The sequence below is a fragment of the Cervus canadensis genome, chromosome 1 (assembly GCF_019320065.1).
Source record: "Cervus canadensis isolate Bull #8, Minnesota chromosome 1, ASM1932006v1, whole genome shotgun sequence".
Classification (NCBI taxonomy): Eukaryota; Metazoa; Chordata; class Mammalia; order Artiodactyla; family Cervidae; genus Cervus; species Cervus canadensis.
This window is the reverse complement of record NC_057386.1, coordinates 45,516,265-45,530,385: the sequence shown is the minus strand read 5'-3', so window position 1 is coordinate 45,530,385 and position 14,121 is coordinate 45,516,265. Positions and strand designations below refer to the sequence as shown.

Genomic DNA, 14,121 nt, shown 5'->3' with positions numbered 1-14,121 from the left:
AGAGGCTGGCCTGGACTCCGACCCACCGCCTCTATCATCTGTATTTCTTAAAGTACATGCTAACATGCTGATGGCAATAAAACTGGTTCCTGACCAAATTCCTTATTATTTACTTCCACTGAAAGCTACAACTTCTGGGGAATTGAAGAATCATTTATCATACTGAGGCAAGAGTCAAGACCATAGAATTAAGCCAGCTCACAGTCAATTAAGAGTGGCTTGCTGAACCATGGAATTACTGGCTTGTATGTGTTCCCTGTCAGGGCCTATTAAAATTACTACGATAGAATACATATATGAACTTCAATTTGCAGTCAGTATGAACACCGGGGGGAAAAGGTTTAATAATTTATTTGCTTCTCTGGGCCTTTGACTCAAAGGTCTCTCAAGGTCTCTCAATTTTGGTAGAAGACAGAACGTGGGAAGGAAGATTCTTTTCAAAATGCACATGTCAGCCTTCACCCCGACAAAAACTCCAGCTGTAACCGAGCCACAGCCATTACTAACAGTAATGGGGAATCATCTTTAGGTGACAGAAAATTATAATTAACTATCGCTCTAGACAGTAGCTGTCAGAGCATGGTTCTGGAACAGCAGCAGCAGCAGAAGCATCACCACCCTGAACCTTGTAAAAATGAACCATCTCAGGCCTACTGAGTCAGAAACTCTAGTGTGGGTTCCAGCAACCTGTAGCTTTAACAGAGGTTAAATACCAGTGCTTAGGTGCTTAACAGCTCATTAAAGTTTGAGAACCACCAGTGTAAGCTAAACAAGCTTGTTCCAACAGACGTCAGCACAACTGAAAAAGCTCACTCAGCCCTTTGGGGAGAAAAATGAACATATATACACACATACATATATACACACCACACATATACACACTATATATATAATACATACTATATATACACACACATATATTTAAGTTCAGATACACAAAACTGCCTAACCTTAACCTTTCCTGAAATCCTCCCCCAAACATCTATTTCATAAGGTATAGAAGAGAACTTACTTGGGTGCTTTCATCATGGAAACCCTCCAGAAAGCTCTCTAGTAACTCATCAGCATTGTCAATTCTTTCAGCATATTCTCCCACAATCCAAATCATAGCTGCTCGAGCGTCTGGTTCATCCAGTGAATCTAAGTTCTCACACAGTGTGGCAATGATACTTTCGTATCTGATGTAACAAAATGGATTATGGTTGCTGAGGGCAAAACTGAGAACTGTATTTAACAATGAAGGCTAAAAGCGAAACCATGGACAAGGTATCCACACTTAATCAAGAAACTTAGAAACCCAACCCCTCTTTCCTGAGAGAGAGGTAAAAGCATATCCTTTCTCCAAAAATACCATTTCTAGAATTTAAAAATATATATATATAAAAAACACTTAATAAACCACTACCTTGTTAAAATATTTCTACTAATTTTGAGTCCACCATTAAACTAACTTAATTGTAAGTCATTTCATTTCACATGATCTTTAAAGATTAGTCAGAAGCCTCAGCACAACCTATCTCTATGATTATATCCTAAAATGACATTTAGGATATGCTTATATAATCTGCTCTTTTTTTTTAATTGGAGGGTAACTGCATTACAGTGTCGTGATTTCTGCCATACAACAATGCAAATCAGTCTTAAATTATACATATATCCCCTCCCCCTTGAACCTGCTTATTTCACTCTTTCAGATTCTTTAATTGCTTGCCTTCAAAAGCAAATTTGAAAAAGTCTATGTTTCACAAACTAAGAGACCTCAACATGAAAATTTTCTGTGGAGTGAAAATATAGATTTTGTGTATCTTAATGGAAGCAGCTACCATACTTGAGAAAGGGTCTAAAACTCTGATAATTCATCGTTACATGTTCTATAATTTTCTAAAAGTACTAGGTAACATACAAAGTGAATAGTGAAGCTGTCACCTTCCTGGATTTTACAATAGGGTGGCCATATTATTCAAACTGAGACGTTTCTGAGAGTGAAAGGGGGCACATTTATTAATTACACTTGATAAGGAGCATAAAATGGATTATGCCCAGACAACCTGGAATGTATGAGTATCCTATTTAACAGTAACTTCATCACCGAAGAACCTGGTTAACTTTAAAAATACGCCAATCAACAACGCATATTCAGACAGAGCTCCAATTCTTCTAAAAGTGATGAAACAGTAAAAATCAGATTTTAATCCTTGTGCTCACCAACTTACATGTTTGATTTTTAATAAAGCATTTAATTATGACAAAATAATTCTTACCTAGCCAATCTCAAAGTGCCTTACTTAAACATTTCCTAAATGATCTGAGGAAGAGGGGCAGAAGTATTTGGACATACTTGTTGGGGTATTTGCGGAAGATGTCCCTGATGACAACAATCGCCTCTTGGACCACATAATTTACTTTGGTTTGGATGAGATCAAGCAACGTGCTCACACAGCGCTCTGCAGATTGCTACAATGAAGAACATAATGAGAAGTCAGATATCTACCCAATAACACAACCTCAACAAAAAAAAATGGGGGAGAGGGGAGAGAACATCCAGGTACATCAACTAAACTAGATTAAAAGATGAGGCACTTAATTTGATCATAACTGTATTAGACACAGGGTTATCTGATGGAGATGCACAGAAGTTCAAGATACACCCCAAATTTTACTCATTACAAAAGAGTCAGTTCAAATGAACAAAATCATCTTGGACAGCCAGGATGACAGAAATGAGAAGAAAGCATAAGTCAAGGTATGAGGAAAGAGTAAGAATGACAAAATACACCAAAGTAGGAGGTCTTTATCTGCAGTTCATGAATGAGCAAGACAGAGGGCATTTTTAAACCTCTTGAAATGAAACTGTCAAATTTCATTTGTGCAGACAAGCATATTTTCCAGGAAGAGGGTCCACAATTTTCACTGTATTTTCAAAGTTATCTGTGACTCAAATTGCTCTAAGTAAAATTTGCCATCTTTTGGGCTATATAACTGAAAAAGTTTATGGACTTAGATAAATTGCAATTTTCCATAGCCTATGGTTCAGCTATAAAACAGAATTTAATCTATATATTAGTCTTTTATTAATGAAAGGAATATGGAAGAATACAAGTGACAAAACTAATGTACTGAAACAATAAATCATAGTTTTTAAAAGAAGAAAGGTAGCAGAAGAGAGATCCTGAAATCCAAGGACTGATTTTCCATATTATATACTATGATGGGTAATTCCATTATATGCCTCCTGATAAGATGCAACAGGAAGTACACAGCATGACCTAAGAGGAACCCTTACCAAAAACAATGAACACAAACATTACCAAACCTCTAGATTTAACTGTCTAAAGGGGATGAAGGGATGAGATAAGCATCGCTAAAATACAACCAGCCAAATCTAGACTCTGGAAAATTCTACAAGCCTATCAATCTAGTTCCTTTAATAAATGGCACCCAAATAAATAAGCAAAGACTTAAAAGACATATTAACCAAATGCAATGTGTAGTTCTTCTGAGATTTTGATTTGAACAAGGCAACTGTATTTAGACACAATTATGGAAAACTGAACATGGACTGGATAATCAATGAGATTAAGAATTAGTTGTTGAGTACCATAGGACTTTTTAGAGGACTTATTAAATATATACACTGGACTACTCTAGTAAGACCATATCTGAGATATGCATTAAAATACAACAGTAACCCACTTCCTTGAAAGAGAAGGGAGAGGATCAATTGGAAACAGCAATGTATTGATATTTATTAAAGACAGATGGTGGGTACATGAGAGCTCATAAATCAGTTTTACTTTAGTGCATGCCTAAAAATCCGTAATAAAATCTTTTAAGGATATTATAATTTAAAACATTCCAAGTAATATAATGAGAACAAAACTGCATCTTGAGGTTATGTATATAAGGTCATATATATGATGATTATGTATTCTTCTATGTAGTTTTTCCATTTTTTAATTACATCTTAATTCATTTTCAACTAGTAATTCCTGTGCTATTATTACAAGAGCAAAACAGTTGGGAAATTTGAAAGAAAGAAAAGAAAAAAAATTAGAAGTGGTAAACACAAAGGAATCGAAGACTAGGAAGTAGGAAATTTTAAATATATAAGTCATGATAAATTAAAAAGCACATAAGGGCTAAATTATCAAGTTAGATAGTACAAATAAACTGCTCAGCACAGGACTTGATAAAAAGTGAACATTTACTAAGCTTTTAGTTTTAATATTATAATAAAGATAAAGGCTATCTCCCATGATGCATCAACATTCAAAAATATTTAAGTCTAGGATAGTAATTTTCAAGCAAATTGTCATCTCACGCATGTTGCTTTTGATAAATTTTTTAAAACTACCATTAAAGCAGTATGGCAGTTATTTCCCTGGTGGTCCAGTGGTTGCAGAACCTGCTTTCCAATGCAGGGGATGCAGGTTCAATCCCTGGTAGGGGAACTAAGATCCCCCATGCCAAAGGGCAACTAAGCCTGCGTGCCACAACTACTGAACTTTCATGTCACAACTAAGATCTGATGTAGCAAAAAAAAAATATCCAGTCGCTGTAAATAAAAAATAAGTCCAGAAACAAAGGAATTCAGACATATACAATTTGGTATGTGATTTTTTAAAAAAAGGCAACATTCATAGCTATAAGGAAAGGATCAAATGTTCTGGTGTTTGATCCCCATACTCTTTATCTTTAACCAAACCATTTCCATTAAAGCAGAAAACAATGGTAAATTTTATATAACTTTTGAGGTGAACCATAAATTTCTGGGTGTGCCACTGAAGATATTATTGAGAGAAAATGGACAGAACTCACAAGGAAGTGTGAACTTCCATGCATCAAGCTGAGGAAAGAAGTGAAGCCAAAGGCAAGGGAAAGAGGGAAAGCTATAGGCAACTGAAAGCAGAACTCCAGGGAATAGCGAGGGGAGAGAAGGCGGCCTTAAAAGAACAATGCAAACAGAGGAAAACAAAAGAATGGTTAAGGCTATCGATCTCTTCAATGAAACTGGAAATTCAGGGGAACTTAAAATTATGTCCACGTCACCTCTGGGAGGGAAGAATAAGCATAGGAGAAAGCAGTGTTCTACTTTTAACTTCTATTATTTGATGATTTGATGGAGTAAATACATGCTTTTTGTTTATATAAGACATAAGTTAGTACCTTATCCTGACCTACACAAATCAGAAATGATTCACATGCCCTAGAGCTTGTACTCCACAACAAAAGAAGCCATTGCAACGAGAAGCCCAAGTACTGTGAATACAGAGTGGCCACTACTCACTGCAACTAGAGAAAGCCTACACACAGCAACAAAGACCCATTGCAGCTAAAAGTAAAGACAAGGAAGCGAGAAACACCTTAATCTTAACTTAGCGACTTCAGATCAGTTCAGTTGTCGCTCAGTCGTGTCCGACTCTTTGCAACCCCATGGACCGCAGCACGCCAGGCTTCCCTGTCCATCAACTCGTGGAGCTTGCTCAAACTCACGTCCATAGAGTAGGTGATGCCATCCAACCATCTCATCTTCTGTCATCCCCTTTTCCTCCTGCCCTCAATCTTTCCCAACATCAGGGTCTTTTCCAAGGAGTCAGTTCTTCGCATCAGGTGGCCAAAGTATTGGAGCTTCAACTTCAGCATAAATCCTTCTGATGAATATGCAGGACTGATGTCCTTTAGGATGGACTGGGTGGATCTCCTTGCAGTCCCAGGGACTCTCAAGAGTCCAACACCACAGTTCAAAAGCATCAATTCTTTAGCACTCAGCTTTCTTTATAGTCCAAATAGTCCAACTCTCATCCCTGGTGGCTCAGACGGTAAAGCGTCTGCCTACAATGCAGGAGACCCGGGTTCAATCCCTGGGTTGGGAAGATCTCCTGGAGAAGGAAATGGCAATCCACTCCAGTATCTTGCCTGGAAAATCCCATGGACTGAGGAGTCTGGTAGGCTACAGTCCATGTGGTCGCAAAGAGTCGGACACGACTGAGTGACTTCACTCACTTTCTCATTTCCATACAGGACTACTGGAAAGACCATACTTGTGACTAGACGGACCTTTGTTGGCAAAGTAATCTCTCTGCTTTCTAATATGCTGTCTAGGTTGGTCATAGCTTTTCTCCCAAGAAGCAAGCGTCTTTTAATTTCATGGCTGCAGTCAACATTTGCAGTGATTTTGGAGACCAGAAAATAAAGTCTGTCACTGTTTCCACTGCTTCCCCATCTACTTGCCATGAAGTAATGGGACCAGATGCCATTATCTTAGTTTTCTGAATGTAGAGCTGTAAGCCAACTTTTTCACTCTCCTCTTTCACTTTCATCAAGAGGCTCTTTAGTTCTTCTTCAATTTCTGCCATAAGGGTGGTGTCATCTGCATATCTGAGGTTATTGATTTTTCTCCCAGCAATCTTGATTCCAGCTTGTGCTTCTTCCAGCCCAGCATTTCTCATGATGTACTCTGCATATAAGTTAAATAAGCAGGGTGACAATACACAGCCTTGACGTACTCCTTTTCCTATTTGGAACCAGTCTGTTGTTCCATGTCCAGTTCTAACTGTTGCTTCCTGACCTGCATACAGGTTTCTCAAGAGGCAGGTCAGGTGGTCTGGTATTCCCATCTCTTTCAGAATTTTCCACAGTTTATTGTGATCCACACAGTCAAAGGCTTTGGCATAGTCAATAAAGCAGAAATAGATGTTTTTCTGGAACTCTCTTGCTTTTTCGATGATCCAACGGATGTTGGCAATTTGATCTCTGGTTCCTCTGCCTTTTCTAAAACCAGCTTGAACATCTGGAAGTTCACGGTTCACATATTGCTGAAGCGTGGCTTGGAGTATTTTGAGCATTACTTTATTAGCGTGTGAGATGAGTGCAATTGTGCGGTAGTCTGAATATTCTTTGGCATTGCCTTTCTTTGGGACTGGAATGAAAACTGACCTCTTCCAGTCCTGTGGCCAGTGATGAGTTTTCCAAGTTTGCTGGCATATTGAGTGCAGCACTTTCACAGCATCATCTTTCAGGATTTGAAATAGCTCAACGGGAATTCCATCACCTCCACTAGTTTTGTTCGTAGTGATGTTTTCTAAGGCCCACTTGACTTCACATTTCAGGATGTCTGGCTCTAGGTGCGTGATCACACCATCGTGATTATCTGAGTCGTGAAGATCTTTATTGTACAGTTCTTCCGTGTATTCTTGTCACCTCTTCTTAATATCTTCTGCTTCTGTTGGGTCCATACCATTTTTGTCCTTTATCGAACCCATCTTTGCATGAAATGTTCCCTTGGTATCTCTAATTTTCTTGAAAAGGCTCTTTAGTGCTTTGCTTTCTGCCATAACCGTGGTGTCTTAATGACTTAATCTCTCAAAACCAAAATCAAACAAATAAATAAATCTCTCTCAAACAAAATTATTTTATTTGTAAAAGAAAAGGAGGGCCAGTGTTTATTTCCTCTTTAAAGAAACAAGTGCATACTGTAAATATATACAGCTATGATTTGTCAATCATACCTCAATAAAACTGGGACAAGGGTGGGGTATGGAGTAAAATCTATTAAAAAGGCAATTATACAAAAAAAGTATAGACAAAAAGCATTAAAAAAAAAAAAGTACTATGAGATTTCTTTTTCAGTGCTATTTACTGACTCAACAACTTATGCTTAACCTTTAACCTAAACAACTTAATATGACAAAATTAGTTTTTTCACCTCAGGCTAGTTAAAGCAACAGAGAGACATCTGTACCTAAAGTCACGATTGGAAAAAAAAAAAACACTGCAACTCTTAACAATACCCAAAGTTTACAACAGGCCCTGTTCTCTTAGCTAAGCACTGAACCAAAATTCTTTTTTTCTCATCTGTCATATCCTTGAAACCAGATCCACGTTAAAAATGGTCAGGTGCTCTGAGAGGAAACAGCAGCTCAGTCTGTAAGCTACAGAGAAAGTCTATTACAACTGGGTCACTGGTTCTTGCCCTTGTCCCAGATAGGCCAGTTAAAAACAAGCAGTCATAACCTCTCCTGCCCCAGTAACTGTGTCTGGACTAGGCAACTCTTTCCAACTAATAACTTTCATGATTGAAACAGTTCTAGGAAAAGTTCTCAAGCAAATCCAAGTAACTTGAGATAAGGGAACATTAGCAAAAAGGCAGGATTCTTTAAGGCTGATCTTAAGCTTCCAGAGGAAATTCATTCCTCACACACTCTCATATTCCCACTAGGGCATCTTGAGTCAAAGGAAGAAGTAAGAGCCAGCAGAAGCTCGTATCTTTCAGAAAATGATGGATAACTTTCCTGTTAGTCACAGTAAACAGTACTAACAGCCTCTAAGAATCTAGAGGCTTTAAGAACACTTTCCAGTAATTCCAGGGATAAAAAGAAAAATCTCTTTTAACTTTGGAATGAGACTTTTTAGAGAGCACTGCAAGAGAGGTTAATAAGGCAATGACATTCAGGAAGTGAAAAGCACAAAACGACTCTTCTGCCATCAGAACAGTTCTGAAAATTGTCTACGTTAGTACCATAAGTATGTGGCTACTGCTCAGTGAGAAAAGAAAAAGACAAAAGTTAAGTATGTGAAGTGTGGTGGTAAAAAAAAAAAAAAAAGAACACACCAAGATCCAATAAACAGACTTTTCCATTTCTCAAATGGAGCAACAGAAGCATGTATATTAAATATCTGAAGCCTCTGTACTGGCAGAACCAGGAGTAGAAACCAGGATGAATTAACTTCTTGTTATAACAACTAGTCTACTAAAGGACTTATCAGTGGCAACTATATGAAACAGCACTGACAAAAATAAAAATAAGGAAGGCCAATTAGGAACTTGGCTTTCAGAGACACTTTTCTCTGACACAGCATCTGTTTCCTTCTGATCCTATGAAGCACTGATCGTACTGTACAAATTATTTTAGAACTATCCTTGTGAAATCATATGATCCAATCTGACTCAAAGCACTGCATACAGTCCAGTAGTAAGAACAAATATGGAACTGTGAATCTACAATATCATTGTCAATAGAAGCCATCATTAATTTCAACAAATTTCTGAGTAAGGAAAAGTAAATGGAGGACTGATGAAGCAGCGTAATTTAAGTTGCAATCCTTAATATCTACTGGAACATTTCAATCAAGCTAGAAAAAAATCTGCCCCCTAAGACCACAGAGATACTCTTCCAGAGGACTTAACAAGTAACAATCAACTCCCTGTCCTAAAGCAGAAACTTGCTAGTCAACAGCCCTACCTACATGCACAGAAATCCTGACAACTTTCCTGTTATTTCGTTCTTAATATAAGTGGGCACCTGTCTACTATATACACGGTATGTGTGTGCTAAGTCACTTCAGTTATGTCTAACTCTGTGCAACTCTATGGACTGTAGCCCACTAGGCTCCTCTGTCCATGGGATTCTCAAGGCAAGACTACTGGAGTTGGTCGCCATGCCCTCCTCCAGGGGATTTTCCCAACTCAGGGATTGAACCTGCGTCTCTTACATCTCTTGCATGGGTAGGCTGGTTCTTTACTACTAGCACCACCTTATACATCTTAATTAAAAAACCATATATAGACATGCAACCATCACTGTAAAATATTCGAGATAATTAAATTCAAACTGTAGAAATAAAACCAAAACTATAATTCACATCCCCAGAGACTTAAGAAACTATTGCAACCACAAAAAAAGAATTCTATGAAAAAGTACTGACAAGAAAGAGCAATGAAGGGAGGCTGTATAGAAAAATGGTTGTGTAGAAAATAAGAAAGCAGACAGTCAGACTGGAACAAGCACTTGAAAGACAGAGGACTGGAAGACAGAAGGGCCTAGAACAAAGGAAAAGTTTTATAAATTTGATATTATGCTTGAAAAGCTGGAAGAAGATAGGAATGCAATGAAGACATAATGAAATTAAAAAAAAAAAAGGCCATTATAAACTTCAGGAAAAAAACCAAGTCTCTATAAGAAAGAAAATACAATCATTTGTATTATGTAGTTTCTACTTATCTATAGGCATAATATGCATAGTAAGTTTTGCAAGACTCTAGTTGATAGAACAAGAAATAAAGGTATCTCAACTTACAAAGATAATACAGGAACAAAAACCTCATGTTAAGTACACAGAAGAACAGAAGGGGAGAAATAGGAGTGATGGAGTATATGAACTAATTTATCTCATAGCAGAAAGTTAACAGACAATGTCTACAAATGGCAAATCAATAAATAAAAGTAGAGATACGGAAGTAATTAAAGTAACTATAACTAGGAACAGAGTTAAAAATGATTCCCTCAGGAAAGAAAGAGATCAGGGATAGCTGCTTTTTGTTAAAAATTCTTTAATATTCTAACAATGTGCTTTATTATTCTGATAAACTTAAAAATGTATTTTAGTAAAGAGAATACCCAGAATCCTATGCTACCAAGGAACACTCACCTCCACCTTGATGGCACACCGCCCAATGGCTCGCACGGCTTTGCGCACGAAGTCAACATCCACCTCTGTGGCATACTCTTTCAGTTCAGCCAGAACCTGTTAAACATCCATGAAGTGAACAACCATTAAGGATTCTGCAACAACAATTTTCAGGTCTAAGCTTTTCTGAAGATCAGCTCTTAAGATCTAAATTACTAGATCTTAACTTGAATCTACTTTAAGTCTGACCTGAGCAATGTTGGCTTGAGATGCCAAACGAATCATGATGTCCAATTTCTCTAGTTTCACATAGATGGGATCATTGTACTTCACAAAGAAAACTTTGATTTCCTGCTTCAAGATTTCAGGCCTGTGATGTATAGAAATACAAGGTAAGGAAGGTGAGGTATATATTGATATATCTTTCTGAGTCTGCATTAATACCCAACCTGTGCTTCTATCCTCTCCATCCACACACCCCACTCAGGAAAAAAAAAAACTCAGAATCTTCCTTTACACCCCTCTAACCAGATCCATTTAGCAGACTATTTTTATGCTTTTTAAGGGGGCAAAGTATATACTGCCAAGAAGAATCAGTGGAAGAACAACAACCTGATCTAAACCATGGCCTGAACCAGATTAAACAGACACTAGCTAGCATACTAACAGGTCCTTCAGAAAAGAAACTAAATTATAAAGCAACACCAGGCATTCACTGTGTTCATTCACTGCAGGAACACTCTAAAATCAACTGTCAGCCTCCTGACCCTGGGCAAGTTGCTCTACCATACAATATTTTTATTTCTACACATTAAACAAAGCTTAACACAGTCCTTTTAAATACTGATATCATTAAGCTTAATTCAAAATTACAAACACTTTAATCACCAATTCATTTTTTTCCCAACCTTTTCTGGACAATTAGGTTGATGTTCCTCAGGGCGACGTATTGCACCTCTGGCTCCCCAGACAGCAGAGTGACAAGTGGCGGGGCCAACTTCTTCAGCAGCATATTGTAGTAGTCAGAGTCCTTGGGTAGCAACTCTAAAAATTTCATTAGGACTTTTACTGCTGAAAGCACCACTGCTGAGTTGGCATGAGATAACCGGGGAGTTACCCGCTCACAGATGCTGAGGGCAGAAAATGAAAATTAGTATCTTAAATGACAATTTCTGTGCTCAATCCAATCTGTAAGGTAATGCTGTCAGAGGTCCCATGGCCCAAGATCAAGAAATTAGAGAATCAGTTAGAAAAGTCAAAACTCCATGCGTAGGTAAATTTGGGATTCAACACTGCAGACGCCTCATTCCCAACAAACTACAGGCAGAGCAGGGATACAAGACTTTAGGAAACCAGCAATAAGGGACGTTCAAAATGGAAGGAGAATAGCCAATACCCCAAACACTTGAAGCTCACACCATTTACCTTCCTGTTTTATAGCTCTGTCTCCCCATATTATGTAAGGGCTCCCTGACTCACAGCCCATTTCTCCTCTACCTATAGGAAGTCAAATTAAGCATTCTGAGAGTTATTTCATAATGAAAGATATCAACCAATTGTGGCTGAAGTTTCATTATAAGATGCAGGAGGAGATGGACTGACAGGGAAAACTACCCAACCTGTTGTCTTCAGGATAATAAGGCAATCTTGAAGAGGGTTTTTGGCTGTTAACAATAACCATTCCTCTTGGAGAGGGTTTTTGATTGTTTAACAATACCAAAAATAAAAAAATACCACTGCAATATTCATCCAGCGTCATCCCCTTCTCCTCGTCTGTCACGATATACTTAAATGTCTCATAAAACATAGGATATTTAATTATCTGTTTAGGGTTCTCCAGAAATTAACCTAATTTTGATAGCTCTTAGGCAGCATGGTTGGCTAGCTGACTCAGTTATGGATACGAGATTAAGTTAAGCTGTGTTTTTTTCCCTTCTTCCTATATCTACTCAGCAGACTTCCTGCCCTTCTTTAGGTCTTTATACAAATGCCACCTTCTTAAGGAGGCCTTACCTAATCACCCAATATTTCTTAGCTCTCTTCCTTACTTTATTTTTCTTGTTAGCATTTATCATTATCTGACCTATTATATGTTGGATTATATACACATATTATATATATTTCTGCTCTATGTCTCAGAATAGATTTTCCCTAAGAGCTATGATTTTAGTCTGTCCAGTGCTGTATTCTCAGAGACTAGAACAATGCCTGGCACACAGCATGGGCTCAAAAAAAACATTTGCTGAGTGAGTAAGTGTGAGATGTCAATGACCAAGAGAAAATAAAATTGTATGTAAAGTTCTTTCCAGGAGACATTTGTACTTTCAGTGATGGAAAGAAACTATCAGGGTGAATTTTGATAAAATCCAGAGGGAACGATTTCCCAGACAAGTGAAGAACATTTATATTATAGCTGATATAAATAGCTATATTTATATAAATATATAATATTTATATAAATAGCTTCAGCCAGGCAAGGAAGGTTACTTCCTACCTACCATAGTTAAAATGAGCCAACAATTCTTCAGAATTACTTTGCCAGAATTACAGTGCCTATATGCACAAAAGTCTCAATAAAAATTGATATAACTCCAATTCTGTACACCAGAATGTATGTATGTGTACATGAAACTTAGCAGTCAGTATCTGAAAGCCAAAAAAAACTTCGAACACTCAAGTGGCAGAGAGCTAGGCAGAACAATTCAGGTGTGCCTTTTAAATCTTCTCCAAATGTATAATTTCCATACCTAACGGAAGACATCATACTTACTGCAGGCTCCCATCCACTTTCTCTAGTACTAAATTACAGGTATAATGCACCTCACTAGCTAGTATCAAGCCACATACTAAGTATCTTAAAGAATGAGAATGGTCACTAAAATGAGAGACACTCACAAACCTTTGCCAAGTGGCTAAGAACTGCTGTATGGGAGATGTGAGAAGGTGATAAGGGCGATTTTTGCAGACTGTTTTAAGTGTATCGCTCAGAAAAGAAATGGCAGATACACATCTCCTATTTTTGCATGGCTTACTCTGCTACCTAAAATGTTCCTAATTACAAAGAGAAAATACCACAGGGAGAGCAATATCTATATCCCACAAGTCACTGTTTTCCTTATTCCTAACATAACAGACCCTTATTCTAATACAGACACACTAGAACTTACTGAACCAGGCAAGACTCCTACATGCTACCCAGAGAAACAGACTGACCTCTGAGCCTCCCGGTCATCTTTAGGGTTGTAATTAGATAAGCAGTCCAGGATGAAAATCTGGCCCCATTCGGTGCACTCATTCAGGGCTGTCAGTAGTTTATTAATGTTCTGTGGATTCAGATCGAGTAAGTTGCTGTTGGGGTGAGACTCACTGATTTCAGATAGTGCTGCTACAGCATTAGCCACCACCTGGAAAAAGAAGCAGATATGACCTTGATTTGTCAAGAACAGTACAACTATTTCTCTGAATCACTTCAAAGATCTTAATTCATAACTGTTCCTGAACATTTTACCTAGTCATATACAAAAAGAAGATAAACTGCTTTCAAAATATGTATTATACCACTAATGATGGCTTATATAGCTTCCTTGTGATCAGGCAACCCAGAATTAAAACAACTCACATATTAGCAGAGAGTCACTGATGGTTTACTACTAAAACATTAATTTTAATAGTACTCAAACCATCAATAAAACTAAGACAAATGAACAGCTATAA

General features: G+C 37.7%; 1 protein-coding gene and 1 non-coding gene across 5 annotated transcripts in view; one reads left to right on the top strand and one right to left on the bottom strand.

Moving 5' to 3' along the window:
* Nucleotides 1-14,121, bottom strand: part of AP2B1 (adaptor related protein complex 2 subunit beta 1) — a 109,358-nt gene that overhangs the window by 65,871 nt on the left and 29,366 nt on the right. For all 4 annotated transcript variants that reach the window (XM_043481061.1, XM_043481084.1, XM_043481070.1 and 1 more), the window contains exons 6-11: nt 13,621-13,811; nt 11,316-11,537; nt 10,657-10,777; nt 10,429-10,524; nt 2,339-2,454; nt 1,013-1,178 (exon numbers count right to left, since the gene is read on the bottom strand). In XM_043481061.1, coding sequence (XP_043336996.1) covers nt 1,013-1,178; nt 2,339-2,454; nt 10,429-10,524; nt 10,657-10,777; nt 11,316-11,537; nt 13,621-13,811 — 912 coding nt within the window. The remainder of the gene's footprint in view (nt 1-1,012; nt 1,179-2,338; nt 2,455-10,428; nt 10,525-10,656; nt 10,778-11,315; nt 11,538-13,620; nt 13,812-14,121) is intronic.
* Nucleotides 5,802-5,873, top strand: TRNAC-ACA. The gene has a single exon. It is a non-coding gene; the product is annotated as a tRNA-Cys (tRNA).